Here is a 27,004-nt window from a genome sequence, read left to right on the forward strand (position 1 = left end):
TCACTAGTCAAGTCCTTAAGGCAAAATACAAAATCAGACATATTAGTCATAGGTGATTCCATCATGAGACACACCGATGTCCCTCTCACCAGGCTGGATAAGGAAAAGGTCATGGTCAGCTTACCATGAGGTGCCAGGATACGACATCAGGTACTGTTATGACTCTGTCATAGTCCATGTTGGTGTGAACAGTCTGAGACATACCTCTCTGGACTATATGAAGAGAGACATGACTGAGCTCTTGGACTATGTGTCTCAGACAGGTATGTCCCTAGCCTTAAGCAGCATTTTACCTTCACCTAGTATGATGCCTGAATACATACAGAAAATGACTGAATCAATAATTGGCTTAACTTCTGCTGTCATTCTAAGGGGATCCAGTGTCTGTCAGCCTGGAATGACATGATCAACAGACCTCAATGCATTGCTGGAGTTGGTCTTCATCTGTCACCCCTGGGATGTCAGCTACTGACTAAATATCTTGCCACCCCCATAGTGCTTTTTAGGCAGTGTCTCAAGGACAATATTCCCAATGTAAAACCTCCATCTAAAAACAACTTTAAGGTTATGCTGCTAAATGCTAAGAGTCTCAACAGAAAACTGCACTCACTTTGGAAGACACAGGCATTTGTGCAGTCATGGATACCTGGTTCAAGGCTGTGGAGAGCACCCCAGCCATACCAGGATACACCTCCTTCCACACTTTCAGTCCTCAAACTGATGGCGTGAAAACTAAAGGAGGTAGTGTATCAATATTCATTAAAGATAAATACACCTCCAGACTGGTTAAACAGTATGATTCCCTAGAGACACTTCAGATGCAATTAATGGTTGGTAGGACACCTGTTCAAGTCATTGTCAGCTACAGGATCACCTCCATGAATCAGGACAGCCACTCTGCCTATTTGCATCTAAGTGAGTCTATCAAGATACATCTGAACACCATGGTTTTGGGTGACTTTAACTACCCATCCATTGACTGGGTAAATTACTTGTGCTGAAACTCACTTGCCCAAAGTTTTCTCAACTTCAATAACTCCAATGCCCCAGATCACCTGGTTGACATGCCCACAATGGGTGCCAACATCCTGGATCTTGTGCTTACCAATATGGGGGACCACTGTAGTGCCCCTTCTATAAGGTCCTCCCTGGTGAGGTCTGATGACAAATCAATCTCATTCGAAGTAACTTTCACACCTGACCCCCCCCCCCAACAGCAACTAAACTAAAAAAAGTCTTCAAAGCAGATTATAACCTCTTGCAGGAAGATATAAGTAGCTTCATTGCACCTCCTCCCTCCTCCCTCAGATGGAACTGGCAACTATGCCAAGCTCTACACCTATGCTTCATACAAGCACCTGTATACCTGCACTGACTCGTTGTAAAACAAGCTTCTCAAGGAAAAGCATACCTGCCTGGTGGGCAACTGCCTTTAACAGGCTTTACAATAAGAGGAAGAAATTGCTGTCTAAGAGTAAGAAGGAGTGAGCCCTCCTAAACTGAAACACTCCCTCCACAGCTTAAACAAGCAAAGCAAACTTCGAGTCCAAATTAGCTTCCTTAACAAAGGACACCCACAAGGCATTCTGTAGTTGCATCCGTAACCTGAAATGAAAGGCCTAGATTTGTGCTGAACTTTTAGTAGATGATACCATATATACTGAGCCTGTGGACATAGCTAACCTGTTGGCCAACAGGTTCTGTGAAAACATCTCTCCTGTCTCCGCCACATGTAGCCCATGACATCACTACCACCTGTCCCCTACCTTGTATCTCTAAAGAGCAGGTCATAAATGCCCTCTCTAAGGCCAAAAAAACAGCATCTATGGGACTTGATAACATCCCAGGCCATGTCCTACATGGGCTCCAATATGAATTAGCAGCACCATTGGGCACTCTTTTCAATCATAGTCTAAGCACCAGCTCTCAAAGCTTGACTTGAAGTATGAGAAGAGCTGCTATGGAAGTGAAGTGCTAGAAGAATAAGAGGGGTGTAATTGAAAACAGTTAGTTCAAAAATTCTTGACAAATGGCTTTAAATACCAGTGAGTGACCTGAAAACAGAGAGGGTACATAAAAACCCATGGATTCCTGGCAATCACTGAGTTCCAGGAAAATTACTCTTCATTGTGAGACTTATAGACAAAAGGAGGAAGTTCTTTCATAATTATGGAAACCTGGGGTGCAATGATTGTGCGGCACCACCAGCGTTTTCGTAGACCAAGATTTTTCAGTACCACAAGGATGAGGAGAGCAGTCTTTTTGTCATCATATGGATGGCAGGATACAAGGGAGTGTGATCCAAGCTGCTGTACCAGTGGTGTGCAAACTATTATTCTCCAAAGGATCGAGGACAGGGATAATCTGAAAAAAGCTAAGAGATGGAAAATGGGTTTTCAGTCTTCTCCCTCCTCAGCCATACCAACAACAGAAGAACTTGAATCTGACTGAAGGCCCACAGAGGACCATGTCATGTTAAACCACCAGGAGGTTGGTAGAAACAGATTTGTCCCCATGTTTAAAAAAAATCTCTAGTGTTCAAGGAATGGACCAAGATTTCCCAGCAGTTAAATTAGGAAAATCAGCCTTTGCAACAGGAAGGAGAGTAATTATCTCTACTTTGTTTGACAGTGAACTGGTTGCCAGCCCTGTGTAATGACTGTTGAGCCATATGCCATGAGGCAAGCTTAAGAGGGTATTATTGTAGAATGGTAGAGCACTATCACACAAGGGTTTTCACTTGGAGTGACTTTTGATTTCTTCCTTACTTATGACTTCACTGGCTCATGTTAACACTAGCAATATCTTCTGTGCATACAGTCCAGCTGGTTTATCTTATGGTGCTTGCCAAGGTGAATCTTAGCATTCATATCAAGAACACATACTTGAAGATTAAGATCGGAAACCTGATCATAACTCTTTGTAGTGCATTTAACTTTATTTGCTCATTGTACTATTAGTTACAGTAAAAAAAGAAAAAAAATGCTGTTTTGCTGGCTTTCAAAGCCATAAAGCACTTAGCCACTTAGTGAGCATTGACAGAAAGGTAGTGTAACACAGTCCCTTATATTTACACTCACCTTACCAACTCTGTAAACGGTCCAGATTTTTGCCTCATTTGTTTGGTCTGTTTGTCATAAAGCCTATGGTTTTCAGACAAATCATGGAGGACTGAAGTTACTGAACAGTGACATACATTTTAGTTTCAAAATTCATATCCTTCAGAGAAAATGGAGGCAAACACATATCCTCTTATTCTATCTACTTTCTAAGTTTATAAAAGGAAAGGACAACTTAGTATGAACAGCAGGTGGAACCAGATCTTTTATTCTGCTATTCTCATTTGCTGGTCCATACTGGTAGATTTTACAGTGTAACATTAGACTCAATATTAACAATTTAAGCAAGGGGTGCTTAACATTTGTTAAAATCAGGACTTGTGCCACTCTAATGCTCAACTGATTTGTCTTTTTCCAAATATTGGAATGCAATCATCATACTCTATGCACTACAATAATCTTATGGAAAGGGTTAGACTTTATTTAAGCACTCTAGATATTAAAATCTAGCAGAAGAGGAAGGAGGTAGATTAATAAAAGAAATCTCTGAGACAGAGGTCAGGGACACAGTTGGTAAGCTACCTCAAGGAAGTTCCAGGAGCCGATGGCATACCCATTGAAGTATGGAAGCTATTAGAACTGAAAGCAATTTTGATTTGGGCGACCTTATTTAACCTAATTTTGAGATCACATATAGTCCTCTAATCATGGAAATTAGCTATGATCTCCCCAATATATAAGGAAGGCAGCTGTCCCTAGCATCCAAGTTCATATTGTCTAATCTCTATATTAAATCACAACTACAAACTGTTCGTGATCATAATGGCAACAAAGGTAAACAAAATCTTGTATAAAGTAGTTTCTAAAGATTAAACTGGATTTGCAGAGGATAGAAGGGTGGCAGATAATGTAATCCATACTCTAATGATTATTCAAGACGTTAACTTAACAAAATCCCAGGTTGCCTTGTTATGCCTGGATGTGGAAAAAGCATTTGTAGGGTTGAGTGGGGATTTCTATATATGGCCCTAGGAAACAGTGTGAATCCTAAGAGATTTTATCCTATTAAGAGAAACATCTACAATACCTGTGGCTCAAATTAAATTGAGGGCTCCTCTATCTGATTAATTATCTGTAGAGGAGTCCATCATGGATGCCCTTATCCCCATTAGTACATACATTTTAATTATAGCCTTTGACTGAGAAGTTGAAAAGATTGAAGGTACAGAGCTATCAGTGGGGAGCAAAAGACCTCAAGCTAGCTAAGTTCGCTGATGATACCATAGTTACAATGACTGAACCCAAGAAAGACCTCACAAATCTTTGTGAAATTTTCAAAGAGTACGGCCAGCTAACCAACTGCAATGTAAACATCAGCAAAATGCAGGCAGCAAATATTAATGCAGGTAATATCAGTAACCTGAAGGAGCAGTTCCAAAGAGTGTGGGGACACTACATATGAAGTTAGATATTTAGGTTTATGGCTTGCTAGAACCCTTGAGGATACACATAGACTATCATATCATATGGGAGCACTTTGTATAAAATACAAATACTCGTAGGTGTTGGAACCTATTAAACCTGGATTTCAATCATGTGGTACATGTTCTCAGTTGGCCTATTCTTTCTCATGTCCTCTTCCTTGAGCAGGCTTTCTTAAAATGAAAGTAATGAAACAAATCAACAAATATATGAAAAAAGGATGGGCCAAGCCAAGAGTGACTTGGGATAAAGTTACACTGCCAAGAGAAGATCAAGATCTGTCCACAGCAGACCTCTTACTATTTAGTCACGTTTGTTATTGTCTTTTTACTGGAGATGTAGAGATGTCAAAATAATACTTATCAGGCTAAGTGAAAAGAAATGACCCTAGAAAAGGATCCAGGATGAGCTAACACAGATTTACTGGAAATGATGCAGGACAATAAGGTGTGGAAATACAAGTATGATATATTAAGGGTGTTAAAACAAGAACTTGAGGAGAAATTGGACAGTCCAACCTTGTCAATGTGGAAGTCGGATCTAAGGTGGAGAAGAGATACTGCAAAATAGGTTGGTATTGTAGGAAACGTGCACCAGAAATATGCTACTGGTCACAGTTAGTAACAGAAGAAGGCATTTGTTCTTGGAACCAAACTTCTTTACAGTTTGGTCTACCAAAGATTTTGAGGCTACAGTATGAAGGACTAATCAGGAGGGTTAGCTTAAATAGTTGGGGAAATATTAGGAGAGAATATTGGCCACCTCTAATACAGTGGCTAACCCATCTCAGAGACAATAAAACAGGGTACATAAATCTGTTCCCCAAATTAAAAAGAGACTTTAGTGCATGGACTACAATGATTATGTTCCAAAACTGGAGAAAAACCTATAAAGTTCTTCTGTAGTGCAAGACCCAATGGTAACTGCACTTTCAGAGGTGTGTAACAATTGTTAAAAACACACACACACACACACACACACATACACACACACCCTAAGTACTGTTATGGTCAGGTCTCACCCAAAGGATGTTTCTTCACTCTAAAGTGTTTCTCAATATGTTGAATTATATTCTGTCTGCAGAACTTTTACAACTGTCATTCTGTAAGTAATTTAATTACATCAGTATCTCAAACTGTCGTTGACTTTTCCCTCCAATTATATTTACATGCTGTTTATGTAACAGCTTTCCCTAAGTACTTTACTGACTTTCATAGTCAATAAAACACTGTGCTTTTTTTTTTCTTTTGTAACTGGTAGATGGGGTTGGGAGGGTGGCATAATGGTTAAGGTGTTTGCCTTACAAGCACAAAGTGCAGGGTTTGAGTGTCACAAGGGATAACTGGCTAGGCTTAAAATGGCTCACAAGGGCAGTTAGCCTAGTACTAATCTACGAACCTCTATGAACCATTTTTAAAAATTAGTACACTTAGACCGCACACCTTGGTCATTGCTTATAGCATCTCCCACCCCCCACCCCCCATTCCAGTAGGGTGCTCACCGGATATCCAATATCTCAGTTCTTCTGTAAGGTAAGGTTTGGCTGCATTATGATCTGTAGTTTAGAAACCTGTATTTGTTTTTAAGCTGAATCTGAGCTGTATACTGTGTGCTGAATGTCTTTGGCTTTACTGTGTTGCCTTTTTTTAAGGTGGACTCTGCCTGTTTATTTATTTATTATTTATTTATTTACATTTGGTGACCAGGAAAGTCCGACTGGTTCCGAGGCCCATTTTCAGCAGAGGTCCAGGGAGAAAAGCTCCAGATACTAACAAAGTGCCATCATAAAGTACAATAATGAAGTACATATTTTTTTTAAAGTAGGAACAATGACAAGATATTAAAATAAAACATATATGGTGTAGCCAAATATTAGTAGTATGAACTTACATGCAATCATAATCAAGGCTTCCATGGTTTGCATATAAGAGATAAGCCATATTTGTGAGTGTTTTGTAGAGATCAAGGATAATCCAATCAGATTTGTTAAAATTAGCATGCAGCCAATAGAGCTTTTAGATATGTAGATAACAGGGTAGATATTTAGCATGTGGTTTATTGCTGGGAGAAGTAGATGAATATGGATGTACTAGAAGAGGTAGGGGTTAGATGAGAGAGAGAAAGTAGTGTGAGAAAGTTAGATGAGGATGCATTATGGAAATAATTATGGTGAAATGTAAGGTAACGGTTGGTAAAAAAAATCTAAGCTAGATATAAGAGAAATGTTTTATGAAAGTGGTGGGAAGCTTAAAGAGGTAGGGGTTAGCTATTAATCAAACTAATGTAAGTGCGTCATGGCACAAGGTCTAAACAAATATCTGCGGTGGACATCCTCGCAGAACTGAATTTTACTGCTACATTGTTGTTAATGTGAGAGCTACAGAGTTAGATGGTCCTCCATTTTGCTCTGTTTTTGCATCTCTATCCTGTAATACATGCTGAGAAAGCTGTATATTTCAGTATATCCCCATGTGTCTTTCTTTTTTTCTAATTTGCCTTAAGAGTTGACTTATTTTAGTATCTGTTTCTTATGTCTAGTTCCAGTGTTTGAGCTCGTTGCTTTTTTTACTCATGTATTTGCCAGTTTATAGTAGTTATTTTGTACAGCGTTATACAATTGTAGTTAATCAAACTAGCTGAATATTATTTGTACAGCCTATCTTACCCTACTTACCTTTCTACTTTCATTAATCCTGTGCTCCTACTCATTCCATCTTGCGCTCTGCAACTTCTCTTCTTCCCTCTCTCCTGTGTTTTTTTTACTACCCTACTCATAATCCTCTCTTTTTTTCCCTTTACAGTCCCCGTAACTGCTGTGCCATGTTCCACAACCCTAATACAAACTAACTAATTGGCTTCAGCACTCCAGTTCTAAGGAGCATTTAAAAAAAGGAACCCTCCTCTGCTACATTTTAAATTCCAAACACTAAGAACACATCAGCCCACAGTGTAGTTTTTTTTTGCTGCTAAAACTTATCTCTGTAATGTGTTAATCTAAGGTGTGCACATTACTGGCCCCACTACCCCCCCCCCCCTCGCTAGCATTCATATGCTAGCTGTAAAAACAAGGACTTGTTTCAATAAAAGTAAAACCTCCTGTTTTAGCTTATTCTTCTGGTCATCAGTTAAGTAACATCAAAAGTAAGACTCCCTGTCTTTACTTATTTTTCTGGTCTTCAATTAAGTAAAATTCTACCTATTGATTGGCAACTATTTATATATTTTTTTTCAGACCTTTATTACCATTAAGAGTGTTAATACCTACCTGTTTTAGTAGTACACACTGAGTGTTTTTGGTGCCAACTCAATGTGGTCTGGTCCGGTTGTGGCTCTGCCTGCTCCATTCGCCATTGTTATGCTCTGGCTCACTTTGTTCCCCTACCCTAACCTAAATTCCCACCCACCCCTAAATACTCTACATTTATACTCTATCCACATGAATCAGCTCCACCCACTTCCTCCTTTAAGTCAATAAAAATAGTTTCTCCACATACTTCTGCCCTCCTCCCCCCTACTTACTACACTGCCCTACCTCCACCACTATCCAGCCAATCCGGTTTCTCTTCTATCCTATTCACAGGCATACATATCCACAATAACCTAACACCCTCTCCCATACTCTCCACACAGCCCACCTCATATCTTCCTACACCATCCTACAAACAAACTAACCATACCCACACTCTCACTTATTGTATACAATCTCTTTTTCCAACATCTCCTCTACCTCACTCCACAACTCTCTAAATCATGCACCAACTCTTCCTTTCAACCCCCCTACTCTTTTTTCTCTCATTCTTAACCTCATATCACACTATGCTCTTCTACCTAACACCATCTCTTACACTTATCCATCCTATTACTAATAAAGACCCTTCCCTGTCTTTCTCAATCTCACCCTCTCTCTATAACATCTCCTCTACACAGCTCCCTAAAATCAAAATTTCCTCACAGGCTCCCATCTCCCCTAAACTTAAGAAGAAGATTTTCACACTCCAGTACTACCTATCACAAACAAATCTCAAATCCCAAACTATTTTGCTAGGTGGTGACATTCACCCCAATCCTGGTAGCCCAAACTCTCTCCTGACCCCACCCTGTCTTCACCCCAGCCCATCCTACCACCCACTACTCACCTACCTTCAATCCCCGCCCTCTTCAGTACTAAAGTCTTATCATTCTACTCAATGAATTTACAAAGTCTACTCAATAAAAATGCCAAGCTCCATGCATGGATATCTCAATACTCCCTTCATATCTTAGCATTATCTGAAACTTGGCTTAAACCTCATATCTCCAACAGAGAAATCCTACCGCCCATTATAACATCTACTGGCAGGATCTTATCACAAAAAAAGGAGCAACTCACTCTGTCCCTCCTACCAACATCTCCCCCATACTTCCACCCAGCAGCAATACTATTTCTCAACTCTCACATAAACCCACATAAAAAGATTGCTATAATAGCCATATATATATTCCACCTGGGTAATAATATCCCAATTCTTGAACATATATTCTTCTGGATCTCAAACAATATACCATATGAAACAGTCGACCTTGGTGACGTAAACAAAGATTGAGGAAAACTGTCTACCTATTCCCCAGATCATAGCATTAACCTCCATAGTTTTAGCCAACTAATTACAGCACCCACTCATAAAAATAAAAGCACCAATACTGGCTCCATACTAAACTGGATCCTTACCACTAATCCAGACCTCTGCCATTCCTCTACTACCTTGCCAGACTCCTTAACTGACCATCTCCCCATACACCATCTAACCCCCCAAAACCCATTTAATCAGAGACTGACACAAACTCTCTAACTTTAATCTTAAACTTAGTTGTACACTCATATTTTTAGTTTTAGAGTTATAGACTGTATATAACAAAGTTTACAGTTAGGTGATTTAAAGAACCTGACTGAGCAGTATGAACTTAGATGGATATTAAGATTACAAGCAGACTGTTTACCAGGTCTGAATGATAGAGCTTCCATAAAACCTTATTTAAAATCTCATCCTTTGAAGTAGCTTCTATAACCTGTATATACTGATTTTTATACATTTATATTTTATAAGTGCTGTCACTTTAATGATGACTATGTTTAATGAGATGATATGCTTCAGCTGTTGTGATAGAGAGCTGCTTTAGTATTTGAGTGTATGTGATTATGTCTTTGGTGGTCTGATGAAGCACCTATTCATGGTGTGAAAGCGCTTACCATTAAATAAATATTTGTTGGTTTTACCTACTGTGTTTCTCCATTACATCTTGTTTTACAATGGATTTGTCATGATTTTGGTGTTTTTTGGAGTTAATTCACAGTGGCACTTCTTTTATCAAGTATTAGAATTTAACCAAATGTTCCTTAGAATCCTGGACCTGAACTCCCTAGCACCCCTCAGAAAAAATAGGATAAAAACTAATCATGCACCCTGGCTAACAAAAAACACTAAATCCCTGATGCAAAAAAGAATATCTGGAAAGAACAGCTAAAATCTAAATCCTCTCTGCTACTCCAACAATACAAAGAACTTAGGAACCTCACCAGGAAGTAAATTAATAGAGATAAGAAAAACTCTTACTATGAGGCTCAAACCACCCACCACTCTAACCCACTAAAAAAGTCTGGCACAACATTAATAAAATCCTCCACCCAAGCAGTCCTACAACACCCAATCCCTACCCTAATAACTCTCCACAAGAAATTTCAGCAGTACTAAATAATTATCTCATTGAATCTATCCAAAAACTAACCCACACTCATCATGACAACAATGCAACCCCCTCTTCCTACACTACCAATACCCCTTTTTCTCTTTTGAACCAGTCCCTACTGCTTATTTAAAATCTCTTCTCCTTAAGCTTAAGCCATGTCCTCCCTCCACTGATAACCTACTTTCCCTTTTTCTTAAACTCACAGCAGACTCTATTGCCTACCCTATCTCAATACTTGTAAACAGATCACTTTCCTGATATCTGGAAATCTTCCTACACTATATCCATTCACAAAGGGGGCAAATCCATTGATCCTTCTAATTTCACACCCATAGCTATTCTTTCACTCCTCTCAAAAATCTTTGAAAAATGCATTCACAAACAACTTCTCAAATACCTTATCCAGAATAACCTTCTCACCCCCACTCAACATGGCTTTAGGCCAAGTTACAGTACTGCTACAGCTCTTCTTTCTTTCACTCATTCCATGGCAGAGGCTAGAGATAATAACCCACTAGTTTCCTGCCTTTTCCTGGATCTCTCAAAAGCTTTAGATACTGTATCTCACTCTAAACTACTAACCAAACTATCCAATCTCGACCTCTCCTCCTCCACTATACTTTGGTTCTCCAGTTACCTTTCCAATAGGTTACAGTCAGTCAGCTGGAAATACTATTGCTCTCCCTTTTTATCTATCAAGACTGGTGTCCCAGAAGTCCCATTCTAGGCCCCCTTCTCTTCAACATCTTTACTAACAACTTACACTCAGCCTGTGGCACCTCCACCCTTATACAAAATGCTGACGACTCAACTCTTATCTCCTTCTCAAACAACATCACCTACCTTCAATCTACTACTCAAAACTCATTTCTCACCATTCAAGAATGATTAACTGATAACCAACCCATCCTGAACCCTAAAAAAACAAACTTCTTCTCTTCATTCCCAACTCTCTCTCTCCCATCACAAAACAACTTTCACCATCACATCTCTTGACAACACCATTATCAAAGCTGAGTCACACAGTAAGCTTTTAAGAATCCCAGCTGACAACCAACTAAACTTTGACCTCCATATTCAACAATACATAAAAAAGACACACCAAAAACTGGGACTACTATACTGAAATAGAAAATTCTTGTCTTTTGACTCCAAACACACTCTGGCACAGGCCTTTCTCCTTCCCTGTATTTTCTATGCCTCTCCTGCTTTCACACATCTACAATCCACCTTAATCATAAAGCTAGAACAAACATATAACAAAAAAGCTAGATTTGCCAAGCAGCCAGCCTAACAAAACTCACCACTGCTTTGCTCTTAGACAATTCCAACGTCTTGAATTTCCCCAGTTACTAGTGTTATCCCAGTTACAATTCACTCGCTCCTTAATTAATAAACCTTCAGCCTCCCCTTCCCTCTCCTCCCTAGTATCCCTCTATAGTCCTACATGCTCTCTCCGTAGCTCCGATCAACTCCTTCTCGATATCTACAAATCTAACAAAAGCATAGGTAAACTCCTATACAAAAGCAGTATTGCTCAAGTCCGGAACAAACTCCCCACTAATAGTCTTACAATTAAACATATAAACAGTTTCATACAAGAACTAAAACACTTCCTGGCAAACTCTCGCTCCCGTCATGCTAGGACTCAAGCTAAACCACCCCCAAAGACCTGTTGTGGGCCTATGAGAAACCATCAGCAGCTTTTTTTGTACATATATTTCTTGTATATAGTTCTTCTGGATTTAAATAATAGAATCCTCCAGTAAGACAATCTCAAACTATCAACAAACTATTGTATATACAATTTTATGTTAACATGGATACTCACTGTTATGCTATAGACCTAAATATGTTATTCCAAAGGCAGCCTGTCTTTTGCTGTACATAACCTATATGTTTATCCCTATCTATGTTCACTAGAACCAGACTGCCAATCTTTTTAAACTCGTTATGCACTTGTTTTAACCTTACTGCATCATGTAACTGTATATATTCAAATTGTATTGTTTTCTTACTTGCTTTGTAGTATAATTGGAGCTTTTCTCCTCAGGTTTCCACTGAAAATAGGCTTTTTGGCTCAGTTGGACTAACCCAGTTAACAAATGATAAATAAATGAATAAATAAATAATAATAAAACACCATGCACTGCAAAAAGTTATGATCAGGTTTCACGGATCCTAACCAATTAGTATGTGTTTTTGACATGGAATGCCAAGATTCACTTCTCAAGCTTTGCTCTTTAAGTCCATTTCTTGGTATCCATGTCTTCAATATTAATTAATAGTACGGCTGCAATCAGAGAACTGATCATAGCCCTCAATATTATTTATGAAAAATGATTATAATAAATAAGAAATTAGAGGGCTGGGAAAGAATTCTCAGCAGAGAAATATCAGAAGTGCAATGGACAACAATAACTTTGATGCCCAGGGTAGCAGTTAAAGCAAGGAAGTTTAGAATCTTTCAGTGGAAGTGCCAGCATAAGTATTTCTATACTCCAAGTGGATTTGGTAAGATGTTTCCAGGAACCAGCATGAGCTGCTGGAGATGTTTAGACAGTGAGAGGGGAACATGGGAACACATTTCCTGGAGATGTACAGATCTAAATGAATATAAGAGAGATATAGAACTTCTTATAAGTAAGCTAGCAGGATAAAACATTCTTAACAAGAAATTATATTTCAGAGGACTTAAGGAAAAAGAGGACTTAACACAATTATTGGAAAAATTAAAGTGGCTAATATTGTTGCTGCCTAAGAAAGAAATAATGAAAAAAATGGAAGACACAAGTTCCCACCACAATACTAAATTTAGAAGTAGCGGAGGAAAAATTAAGAAAAGAGGAAGGAATGTATCAATGGAGTAAAGTAGCTAAATGATTAAAAAGATGGGTTTCCTGGCTATACTGTCAGGAAGGAAGTTAAATCATTTAACCATAACATATTTCTTACAAAATGGTTAAATATGTGAGTTTATATAACATAATACAACCCTTCTAATTGGTCACCAAGAGAGACAACTAACATATTTTAGGTAACACATAGTTTCACTCAACAATGGTTGGACTACTAGCATCTATAGTTTATCTAGGAATGACTGTTAATGGTTATTGATATACTTGTTTTCAGAATTGATTGTTCTTGCTACTTTTTTCTTAATTCCTTTTTTTCTCTTTTATAATCTTTATATAGTTTAACCTGCATTTATATATTTTATTCCATTAGACTTGTACTAGTCTAAATAAAGGTTATTGACATTTGATATAAAAATAAATAAATAAAATAAAACAAACACTTACACCATCAAAAAAATATTGAATATTGAAATGGGTACATGACTCCATTGTCTATACGTTGGGTCTAAAGCTACTTAAAAATAGCCTTCTCAATAACTTTTTCTAAAAATGGAAGTTTAGAGATTGGGCATAAATTATCAAGCACATTGGGGACTAATGCTGGTTTCTTAAAGGAAGGGATAAACGTAGCTTCTTTCAAAGCTGATACAAAAATCCAGAGTTTCAAAGACATACCCAATATCTGAAAAAAAAATCACTGGGCCCAAGTCACCTATAACTTGTCTTGATGGGCACAGATCCAGATCACAGGTTTGTTGGTCACAAAGCTAAGACCATAGAAGGTAATTCATCATTACTAGGAGTATTAATCACCATCTATGATACAAAAGGATGATGGGGCATTAGAGCAGTATCCATGAGGTGCAGGGGCAGCAGAGCAGATCTAATTGCAACAACCTTGCTGGAGAAGAAGCAAGCAATATATTCACATTCAAAAGCAGATACAGTTCTTCTGCTGGTCAGGATGCACAACCCTTCAACCACACAGAACAAGACAGATGTGGCTGGTTGATTACATGCCACAGAGATCTTTCTAGACAAATAAGCCACTTTTTTAAGTGATCTCTGCAAGACTGATGGCATAATGCTCCTGTATCTCAAGCTTGTCACTCCATAGACCAACCTAGTACCACAAGTGCTCCAACCTGTACCCTTTCCTATGAAGAAGGCAGGCACATTATCAAACTATGTTTCTCACCTTCTAGTGGAAAATGGGCAAGTACAACTTGGAGCAAGAGAATCTAGAGTTAAGGACAGAGCCCGATTCTATTCTTCAACCAACACATCCTGAATCTCAACACCATGCTCCAGGAAGAACTGAGGAATCATAAATGAAAAAAGTTCCAGATTTATATGTCTTGTGAAGCAGATCAACTTCACTTCCTGAACGAGGGGGTCTAAGTGCTGAAGTTTAAGACCAAAGCAAACCAGGAAATGATCAGACTATGAGACTGATTCCACCACTGACCCCCGTGTCATTAGACCTAATGGGAACAAATGAGACTGGTTCCACCACTGACCCCCATGACATCACACCTAATTGGAACAATAAGTCCAAGATATAATCTAGTCTAAGGGTTGCAGAGGTACTGTCCTAAGCAAACCCAAAATCTTTCATTATACAGCTAGATTTTTGGGCAAGATCCACTGACTCTTCTTCAACACAAAAGCTAAAGTCACCTAACACTAAGATGTGGTCGTGATTAACAAGAGAGTCAAGGAGGAAGGTTGCTGAGGCAACATCTAAGCCTAGTAAACAGGGTATCTTCGTACCACACTCTGATGGATCTCCTATCTATCTGTAAAACAAACAGCACCATAATTATATTCTAAAGACTTAAACCTTGCCTGTGATATAAGTAGGACCTGCTGGAGAGACAGGTATGTATCCCAGAGACTACCTCTTCTGTGGAACAGGGTCCCCATTCTTGTGAAGCAGAGTTCCTCCCTAACCCAGTTCAAGTGTAACTTGGACAACTGGATTGGAAAACAGAAGTTCACCCTAGTTTGGCACTTATGTCTCTAATGGACTCAAGCAACCTGTAAATGGTTAATCTCCCAGGCCTCTGCTTGTAAATGTTTCACCTCCCAAGCACCTAGAACTTGTCAGAGATTTGGGATTCATGGCTAGACTTAAAAAGGCTTCAGTATCAGTAGCCTAGTACACACCTATGAACCCATGAACCAACAGTTAAATATCTGGAAGTAACAAAACTAAAGGTATTAAAGGGGAGGAGGGTGCAAGACTTTCTAAGCCCTCTCATTAGCTAGGGTTCCTGCAGAATTCTCAGGCTTTTTGGAAAATTTCTCCTGCCATTAAATGCACTGAAGGTTTGTAACACCATAGATTTGCTTCAACATTATTCTGGTCTTTGGCCTTAACCAGATAATCCAATATAGCTATCAGACAATGTAAACAAGTACCACTATTGCCATTCTAAGCCCAAGTGGTAGATCCCACTGAAGAAACCTTTGATATTACATCCAACATGCTTCCACTTACATGAAAAACAGGTCACCAGATTCTAGCAAACCTCAGTTTGTTCCCTTAGGAATCCACAGTATCCACAAAGTTGCACCACTTGCAATCACATGTTGCATCTAGAAATTCATAGCATGACTAATGCGGCAAAGTAATGGTGAGCACAAAATGAAGAAATATACAATTCTCCCGTCTACGCAGAATCAAAACATCACCATGGGTTACTTTTCAGACTAAAATGCAGCAGATCTACAGGCTTCTCAATCTTAATTGTGATCTCCAGTCTCACAACAGGTTCATATAGCCTGTATCTTGGTTTGCAGTCCCTATATCAGATAGCACACAAGTAGTATGGAATCAGTATCTTCTGGCATTAAAAGTTGTGAAACATATCTCTCTGTCACACGTTTTGTTTGATAGTATGGCAGGATAACTTAATCTAACAGCCTTTGAAGCTGTTTTGGTTCTGCTGCTCTTTGCTGAATGACACTGGCCATTGTCTCTAGCATGAAACCAGATCTTAGCAACAATTAGGTGTACTTAACAAGCTAACATCAGAAAATGCTTAACAAACCTATCTATTTCCTGGTATTAGAGCAGAAATGTTGTACTCTATGCACTACAATCATATTAGGCATTCATTACAGTTATCCATCTTGAACATATTACAGTAGAAATTGGATTACCTGTGCCTGCTTTGCTGAATAATGAATTTACAAATCAGTAAGTTAACTGGTGTGCATCCTATCCCACAATTCATTTTGCAGTAAAATATAATTGTTAATCCCTTAAATGCAAATAACATAAATTACCAAAAACTGATAAGGGCACAATCTTCATGAAAAAGGCCACATGTAATGGTGTAATCTTTACATTTTATAAGTATGCCTTTGATTCATTTAAACATCCAAGGAATCAGTGATTTCAATCCCTTGAATATACTCAACATTTTAAACAACCAAGTCATTTAAACATCTTATATGTATAATTAACATGTAGGAAAACAGATTAATAGCCAGGAAACATCAACAAAGAACAGAACTTTGTAGTTATTGCCTCATACATGAACATAAGGACAGTTTCTCCTTTTCTCACACCTAGTATTTAATTTTCCATTACTGAAAAGTTCTTTGGCTATCTATTTTAACTTATCATTCATGAGAGCAAGCTCTAACACTAGGCCAGAACAACAGATCCAGGCACAGAATTAATCACTGGAAAAGTGGCTTAGCCTGACTTTCCTTACCATAAACTGAAACATTTTGTCCAAGTTCAGCTTCATTTTTTCCTTATTTTCCAAGCAAATTACAAACAAACTCAACATTACATAGTTATGAATGTCAAAACTTTAAACCTAGAAAGATATATAATGCATTCAACAAGGACAGTCTCACAGTATAAAAGTGGCAAATCATAAAATAACATACATACATACAATACATACAAATGTTTCAAGCATGGGCATTGATGCCGTTCTAGCTTGCCAATATACCAAAACACTTGTTCCTATAATAATTGTTCAGGCTGTTCTTAAAAATATCTAAACTAATTCTTGCTTTAATGTGATTTGATAGTCTGTTCCATGCATCAGCCAGTCTGTCAGAGAACCAATTAGTACACTTCTCATTCCTATAGAGTCTTCTACATAGGTTGTCTGACTATTCTCTAGTAATTTTGATAACACCAACAGAGCTAGTTGTCTCTAAATGCCCTATATACTTGAATAAGATCTCCTCTTAGATATCTGTAAGAAACACTGTACAAGTTTAGAAATTTTACTCTTTCATAATAACTCAAATTTTCATATCCATGGATGCTCTTGATATATTTCCACTGTACTCATCCAGTTTATTCATGCTTGTTTTCTTATAGGGTTTTCATATTGTTATTCCATACTCAAATTTGAGTCCAATGCAACTAATAAACAATGACTTCATCATTTTTGATTTCCTAAACTTTATAAATCTTTTTATACAACTTCTAGTTCTATAACTATCATTAACCAATTGGTTGATATGATTAGAAAAACTCATAGCTGAATCTACCCAGGTCCTTAAATGAGTCTACTGTTTCAATCACTGTGTGATGTATAAAATATTCACCTTTAAGTTTATGCCTCCCAAATCTCATATGCTTAGTTTTCATTTAGATTTCATTGTCGCATGCTTAGTGTTCATCAAACAATTTCATTGTTTGTTAGCTACATTAGACCCAAACTTGAGTATGGAATAATAATATGGAAACCCTACAAGAAAACAAGCATGAGTAAACTGGAAAGAGTACAGCGGAAATATACCAAATAATTGTACAGTTCTACAGATTGTATTATATTTACTGCTACTTGTTTGTGTTTACTACGGTGGAGCTTTCCCCCTGCGTCTCCACTAGTAAAAAGGACCTTGCTTTGTACTGTTTCTAAATGCTGTAAAATAATTCTATTGTACTAATGTTTACTGTTAATATGTTTTTGTTTATTGTCTTATATTACTGTAGATCTTTTCTCCCCAGGTCTCCGCTGAAACTGGGCCTCTGGCCCAGTCAGATATACCCAGTCAACAAATGTAACAGATAAAACAAATAAATAAATACATTTTTTGATGTATTTATCAGCATATTATTCTCCTGTGCCCAAATGGACAATTTCATCAAGTTATTAGGCAGACACGCCTTATCTGTAACACGTAATCAGTTTACCCAATTTCAGGTCATCTGCATATAGACTGTAGAACACCTCAGATGAAAAAGTTAAGTCTGAAAGATACAATCTAAACAAGTAAGGGCCTAGGATAGAGCCCTGTGGGACACCCAGACTGTAACCAAGGATTTCACCTGTCCAGTTGCTGTATGATACTTGTCGTGTCCTATTTGTAAGCCATGCAGCTATCCATCTTATCAAGAGCACATAAATACCTAGTACTGTTAATTTATTGATCAGTGTTTTGTGTATGACCTTCTCAAATGATAAAGTTAAATCTATATAAATTACATCACAACACAATTTTTCATTCATAGCTGTTATTATATTGCTATAGAACATGATGTTACAGGTGGTAATAGATCTATTTTCAACATATGCATGCTGATATATGGTTTCAACTCCCAACCTATCCATTCCTGACAATAACTTATCCAATATTACCTTCTGCATTATTTTTCCACAACATGAAAGTAGACTTAAGGGTCTATATGATTCTGGGTTTGTCCTACTCCCCTTTCTCTTAAAGACTGGTTTAATAAGCGCATGTCTCCAATCTTGAGGAATCTCCCCATATTTATATGACCTAGTGAATAATAGATATAATGGTACCATAAGTGTTTGCTGAAGTGTTCTCAGGTCATTGTTACTAACTCCGTCTCCTCCCTGTGCTTTGTTTGGATCCAGTTTGTGCAGTTCTTTTTAAATACAATGTAATTTGATTCCAGTATCTGGGGTTACCTGGATGTCACTAGGACAACTTACCACCCCTTTTGTGGAGACAAAATATTTTGCATAAGATTTTGTAAATATATATACAATCTGTTGTGTCTGATAAAAAAATTAGATTCCGCACACAGTTTATCAATTTGTGTGTCTTTAATCCTTCCACATCTTATGTATCTATAAAAAGGTTTCCTATTATCCTCAATATCTTTATAACACTTAACCATAAGATTGTTACAGTTTAATGAATCAAGAATGATAAATCAGTCCACTAAACTCAAAAAGGTCTTGATGTACAACAAATACTGCTCATTTATTGGAAGATTAGAGTACAAACCTATGGCAGCATGATAACACTGCCATATGACCAGACTCTCCTCACCCCCCAGCATGATAACACTGCTACATGACCACACTCTCCTTATCCCCCAGCATGATAACACTGCCACATGACCAGACTCTCCTTACCCCCAGCATGATAACACTGCTACATGACCACACTCTCCTTATCCCCCAGCATGATAATACTGCCACATGACCACATTCTCCTTATCCCCCAGCATGATAACACTGCCACATGACCAGACTCTCCTTACCCCCAGCATAACACTGTCACATGACCACACTCTCCTTATCCCCCAGCATGATAATACTGCCACATGACCACATTCTCCTTATCCCCCAGCATGATAACACTGCCACATGACCAGACTCTCCTTACCCCCAGCATAACACTGCCACATGACCACACTCTTCTTATCCCCCAGCATGATAACACTGCCACATGACCACACTCTCCTTATCCCCCAGCATGATAACACTGCCACATGACCACACTCTCCTTATCCTCCAGCATGATAACACTGCCACATGACCACACTTTCTTATCCCCCAGCATGATAACACTGCCACATGACCACACTCTCCTTATCCCCCAGCATGATAACACTGCCACATGTCCACACTCTCCTTATCCCCCAGCATGAAAACACTGCCACATGACCACACTCTCCTTATCCCCCACCAGCAGCCATACCAACTGCCAGTAAATTCAGAATGTATGGTGTTCAATAGAGTCCAACTATTCACAAATTAAAACTTTAATGTCCCAAAACATTCAGATGAGTAACACAATAATGCCACTACAAGACTGCATTCTACTTACCCTGTCCAGCAGCCATGACAATCTGTGACCACCAATACACCAGACATTCAACACTCAAGGTACCGTACAAACAAAAACACACACTAACAACAGATGAAGAGAAAGTATCCAAAGTTTGCCAATTTCAGTCTAATCATAGCCACCACCAAAAGCTGCAGTGAACATCATTACAAATGTAAAAATTAAAACATAAATGAAGGCAGCCTGCTCCACAGTCTGGAAGCCACCTTGCTGTCACTGCTAGGTGTGGAACTAGGTCATAAACTGCTGTTATACTTTGTTAGAGTTATTTGATTATTTAACAACTTTCACCATTTTAAACAAAAATAAAATGTCAGAAATTATAAAAAATGTGATCTTTGTAAGGACAGCAGATGAAAATTGTGGGAAAACTGTGGGTACAATTTTCTATTCGTCCTGCTTTTACAGGATGTGTAAGGATGGCTATCTTTTTTCTCTGATATGCTATTGCATTTTTTGGTGTTATTTCAACATCCAATAACCTGATCAATGGGACTAAGTCCTAATATTTGTAAAATAAACAGCTTTAAAGTCTTCTTCAATGTCTGTCATTAAATTCTGCAAACTTTCCCAAAATGACCTTCTCCAAACCTAACAGTCCAAGGCGATCTCAGTGTTGATTTAGGAACTTACACCATGCTACTAGTTAACTGTTATATTCTGTTTCAGCTAATAAAATCTGCAATTTAAGCATACAAAGTTTATCAAAAAGAGAATGTTTTGAACTGGTTCCTAGTCTCCTCACCTGAAAACATTCTCCACATCGGTGTAATGCCTGATGGCTTCAGGGTCTAACTTCCAATCCTTATCCTATGGGCCCACTCTAAAACTGAAAAAGCTTCACTACTGGAACACATCATTTTCAATCTGTCATATTTTATTTTTCCCTCTTAGACTAGTCAGCTGGTATCTACTCTCTTCCTTGCTTTACATTGCTTTAGTAAGACTTTCTTCTCCATCCTAGACTCTATGATCCTCATTAGATGAAAGAATGCCAAGGTGAAGTCGCTTTCTAAGTTAAGTCAGAGATGTAGTGGGTAAAGGACTGAATAGGTTATTACACCAAGAATTTCACTTGGAACTTCAAAAATGCTGAACATACAGCAAATATCAACTTAGATTAACAAAAATGGTTGCTTTCATGATGTCCAAACCTGTTTCTGCTACAAATCCAAACAATTCTGGCAAGGAGTTAAAAGTTAATTTAACTGTGGGAACACTAGCCAACCTACTGTTGTCCATAGTCCTCTCTTCAAAGGGTATCCAAACTAGGTTTTTTTTTTATTTCCCCTTCCTCTTTACTCTGTATAAACAGTAACTGTTCTAACATGCCAGAGGCTGTTCACCTTGGAGACCTGCTGTGAATATGGGTACAGCCCTGTATGAGACTTACATCTTCGCCCTCGGATTGTCAAGGGCCAGCAAGAGCTCACCTTATGCCACTGTAACTATTACACTTTCCATGGCACAAGCCCCTCTCTTGGGATGAACCCATTCCAGGGCATTCGGTCCATTACAAAGAAAAGTAAACTCTCCCAGGGGTCTGTGCCAGTGTCTCCAGGATCATTTGTGTTACTGCACTGGATGCTGAGAGGCACCCATCACAGCCACTATAATTGGCTGATCGTAAACCTACTGCTTTAAATTCAGCTGAGGGCAATGGAGGTCATTGCCCATCCCTTTGGAATGGCACTTGCCTATCTCACAGGAACAACTGACCCATATTCAACTGCTGTTCACATGGAACCTTTCTCCACTTTGGCCTTCAAAGCTGTCATTTGAATATTTGCTACAATCACCAAGATCTGCACCTGTGGTGGCTCCACCCGGGCCCCACCCTAGGCTTCAGTGCCACCACAGCGACCCTCCTACTCATTGTGGCATAGCCCCTTCAGCTTCCAGCATCAGTGATGGCTGGGTATGGGCCTGACACTCCAACTTTATTCATTTTCAGGGCAAATTGATTTGGTACATTTTGCCTGTAATAAAGAATATAGAGTTATTCCTGGAGGTCTCTTCCAATCCAGTTAGTTACATCTCCTCTTTATAGGAAAAGCTGAAGGCATCATCATTTTCTGCTCACATTCATCCCCTAAATATTTAAAACTTGTTGTTGAGTCTGTTACTTTACTTGTTTCCACCCTGATAAAGTTCTCTATTATGAAAAACTATGTTTTTACCCTATGGAAAACTGCCATAATCATCAATCAATGTATAAAGGGTGCAATCCTACGTAAGTATTTAATGATGTTTGTCCTCTCTCTCTACTACTCCATCTGACAGAAGTGCTGGAAAATGTTTTCATCTCCATTCACTGCCTTGCCTACCCATAACTACATCTTTGACTCTTAGTACAGCTTTTGCCCTGCTGACAGTATGGAATCTGCATTACTTATGGTTTTGTAGAGCACAACTAGTGAAACTTTACAGAAACATTACATCTAGACTTTTCTAAGACTTTCAATAGTAGTAGTGACTTTTTCTCATACATTGTCTTGCCAGAACAGTTTACTGGAAACAGCTCTTGGGCGGTTTGCTGGTTACTTGTGTAGCCAATCTCAGATCGTGGGACAGGCCAGTACCACCTCTGTCCCTAATCCACACAGCAGGTGGCACACAGGGAAGTTTTTGTATCATTGTTATCATTTTATGGAACAACTAGACTAATCCAATAAAGGACAATTCAACAGTCCTCCTTCTGTCGCCTTGGTTAAACTGGCATGAATATATATCATGAATCGTGCCTGGACAGCTGCCCTGCGACCTTAGCAGCTATGATCTCATCCTACGTACTCTAACATGCAGTGCCATATGGCAGCTGCCCTGCGACCTTAGCAGCTATGATCTCATCCTACGTACTCTAACATGCAGTGCCATATGGCAGCTGCCCTGCGACCTTAGCAGCTATGATCTCATCCTACGTACTCTAACATGCAGTGCCATATGGTTTATCTCTACAGCCTCAACTGAGCTGACAAGTGTACAGCTTCAAATATGATCAAATGACAGCTAAATCCCAAAGAAAGTGCAAGGGCTCCACAAAAACCAGTAAACACAAAAGAAAAATGAAGCCTAGAGACGTACAATAAAGCACCCAGTCGGCAGAAACTGTTCCGTTACTTAATTCTCAGCGTAGCCACACAGCGTGGAAACAAAAATACTTAAAAAATCACTTTTGTTAAATCCGCCAAAACACATTAACGCTCAAACCATACGTTTTTGTTTCTTAACTTCATCAGATGTGGGCTGGAACTTAATGCCTTCTCCTTTGTTGTAGCTCACTCCCCTGAACTACTGTTCTGGATACAACCTCCTCCCCACATTAGGAGGCAAAGTTGCGAAGAAAAGAAAACGCATGGTTTGAGAGTTAATGTGTTTTGGTGGATTTAACAAAAGTGATTTTTTTAAGTATTTTCATTTCCAAGCTGAGAATTAAGTAACTGGACAGTTTCTGCCGTCTGGAAGCTTTATTGTACATCAAATGACAGCTCCCTGCCAGAGACAGTCTTAGCCACAAAGCATCGAAGTGTTAGAACTGATCAAGACTTAAAGCTTGATTTCCAAATAAAAGCCAGCATCTTAAAAAATAAACAAAAATCCAGTCTCCTTCATTGACTTCCAGGTTTTATGACTAACTACATTCCACCTACAACAGCTCATGCCTTCTTTCTTCCCAGTCTTCTGAGTTCACAGTGTATCCTAGCCAGTTTACCAGTTTATGTTTTTCACAGATCTCATCTCCCTAGCATTATTATAATACAACAGCTAGATTCACTGATGTATCCGTCTAAACCCAACCACTTTTGTCTCTTTGATGAAACTGTTGTGAGTTCACTTCCCACAGCTCTTAAATATACTCCTACTTAATCCTAAGAGCAGTCTGTCTTACACTACCCAAGTGACTGTCTTGGGACAAAGACCCTAAATGACTGGAATACCCAATCCAGAAATCTATGTTCAAACTGTAATAAAGGGAAAGACATTCCTGACACTAAGTCACTGTAGTGATGATGTCCTCTCTTATAGCTTCCAAAGTATAGAATGGCCTTGCATACATAACTTGGCAAATTTCAGTCAAACTCCCCTTTAGGAATACCCCTACAGAACATGCAAAAAAAGTGGGCTCGGTTCTACAAATTTAGTATACAGCTTTGATCTCTTGGTTTAATTCTGCCTCTTTCTACTGTGTCAGATTTCTGCATTACTGTACATTTTCTTCAGTTTTCTGCAACATTAGTTTAATTATATTTTGTATATGGATCAAGAGTTTGCAAATATGTGTTTCCAATGTACGTTGCATGTTAACAACCATAGAGATTCTTTACAGATTGTATTTCCAAATACTCTGTATTAATTTGTAACTACTTTAATAATTTGAAATATAATTTTGTATGCAATTTTAATTCATCTTCTTTTTAGTATAGTGCACCCTGCATATTATTTTGCTGGCATAATACTAGTCTCTTTATTGCAGCAAATATGAAGCTTTTTTCCTGGACTCTCTGCTGAATATAGGTTATATTCATTTGGAATGTCCTGACATACAAAAATAAACAAATGAATAAGTCAATAAATATAGTAATTTGTTGTTTATGTTCTACTAAGCCCAAATTCACATACTATTGCCAGTACATAAAAAGTAATATTACTGATAAGCTAAAATCAATAAATGTTGAAACCTTACTGTGCCAGAGATGGGCTTATGTAATTGAAATGACTGCATAATAATACATTGCTGCTTATGTCTTTTCATCTCCTCTGACCAATCTGCTTACCATTGTAAGTGAATACCTCCAGCACCATCTTTCCTCTCCTTTCAGTGGCTGTCCATTCCAGCTGTGTGGCAGGGTGATTTCGCTTTGGACCTGGGTGGCTTTGCTTTTGTTGTATGGCCCTAAGTGCCTTATGCTGGCAGATGGCTTTGTACCCCTCTATGGCAAAATCTGATGAATACCTGCAAGAATACAAGAGAACATATCATACCTCTTCCATAATCTCAGAAATAAAAGAATTTGCTTTACTTCTTATTGTAGTTATTATAGTTAGCAGTACCACATCACTACCATTTGGGGAAAAGAGACATCCTGTTCTTCACTGGGAATGTGTTATTCAAATACCCCACATTTTGTTCCTTAACATGACTTTTGGGAGACATTTGGTTATGAAGGTAGCACTACTTTCACATATTGTTTGGATTCCTAGTTTCGTTCTTGGCTATGTATGAGTGTGTGTGTGTGTGTGTGTGTGTGTGTGTGTGTGTGTGTGTGTGTGTGTGTGTGTGTGTGTGTGTGTGTGTGTGTGTGTGTGTGTGTGTGTGTGTGTGTGTGTGTGTGTGTGTGTGTGTGTGTGTGTGTGTGTGTGTGTGTGTGTGTGTGCACATCCTCAGATGGGATGATGCCACACGCAGGATTTGTTTCTTTGCCTTGTACCCACTAACTGCTGGGATAGTTTCCATAGGTTCCGTGTATGTGTGTGTGTGTGTGTGTGTGTGTGTGTGTGTGTGTGTGTGTGTGTGTGTGTGTGTGTGTGTGTGTGTGTGTGTGTGTGTGTGTGTGGGTATGTGTGTGTGTGTGTGTGTGTGTGTGTGTGTGTGTGTGTGTGTGTGTGTGTGTGTGTGTGTGTGTGTGTGTGTGTGTGTGTGTGCACATCCTCAGATGGGATGATGCCACATGCAGGATTTGTTTCTTTGCCTTGTACCCACTAACTGCTGGGATAGTTTCCATAGGTTCCAACCACTCGGTTATCCTGAATTAGATTACATACACAACTAGAGAATGAAATGAAGTGAATGAAAACATGTGAGCATGGCATTCTTTTCTGTTATGGATCAGTGGGGTGTGAGATATAAACCTCTATTAGGTATGAAGTTGGAAATAGTAGTTAAGAAGTCACAAGAGGTTAATAATTTCTCACAAGCTATGGTTTTAACATATGGCAAAACCTCAAGTGAAGTTCAGAGGATTATTAAGACCAATTGGGCAGTGTTTAAGGGGAATAAAGATTTATTAACAGCTATAGGTGAAAAAGCACTATTCACATATAGGATGAATAATAATTTAAAGTACTTATTAGAAAACAATCATTCTAATAATAATAATAAGTTGAAAGGTACTTCTAGATGTGGGGCCTGTGATTATTGTAAGTTTATTATAGATGTTCCTAAAATTTTTTGTGGGCCCTTATAATAGAGAGGTTATTTTTATGAGTGGATCCTGTAATACTATGGGGATGGTTTACCTAGCCCTTTGTTCGGAGTGTGGACAATTTTATATAGGTAAAACCGAGAGAAAGTTGAGTAGAAGGATATACGAGCACTGTTATAGTATTAAGAAAAAAGATGAAAAAAAATGCCCTGTATAAACATGTAAAAATGTTCCCTAGTCATAGTTTTAAGTTTGGGATATTACAAGTGGTAGGACATGATTTTAGAGGTGGTGATTGGAATAATAAATTATTGAGGGCTGAAGTTAAATGGCAACTAAGACTTAATGCTAGTGAAACCCCAGGTTTAAATGAACATGTCAGTATTAAACATGAATTAAAATATAGGGCATTAAAATGTTAAATTTTAGGGTACATATACATATTTGTTTTAATGAATATTCCTTTTTTTCTGTACCTTTGGATACTATTTAATATATTGCACACTGTTGTTCTTAGAGTTTCATACTAATTTTTGTATGTCTCTTTAAAAGATTGGTTGTACCTAATTAAGGGATTGTTTAATTTATTGTATAAGGCAGAGTTGTGAGTGATGAATTTGTTCTGAAGAAGTGATAATACGAAAGCGCT

The 27,004-nt window shown here is 38.4% G+C and overlaps 1 protein-coding gene across 3 annotated transcripts in view; it reads right to left on the reverse strand.

Annotated features, from left to right (window-relative positions):
- Positions 1-27,004, reverse strand: part of MYO15B (myosin XVB) — a 1,190,858-nt gene that overhangs the window by 925,317 nt on the left and 238,537 nt on the right. For all 3 annotated transcript variants that reach the window (XM_044084949.1, XM_044084950.1, XM_044084948.1), the window contains exon 7: positions 24,988-25,166. In XM_044084949.1, coding sequence (XP_043940884.1) covers positions 24,988-25,166 — 179 coding nt within the window. The remainder of the gene's footprint in view (positions 1-24,987; positions 25,167-27,004) is intronic.

This window comes from Protopterus annectens, chromosome 10.part0, assembly GCF_019279795.1.
Source record: "Protopterus annectens isolate FY-2018-M chromosome 10.part0, PAN1.0, whole genome shotgun sequence".
Taxonomy (NCBI): domain Eukaryota; kingdom Metazoa; phylum Chordata; order Ceratodontiformes; family Protopteridae; genus Protopterus; species Protopterus annectens.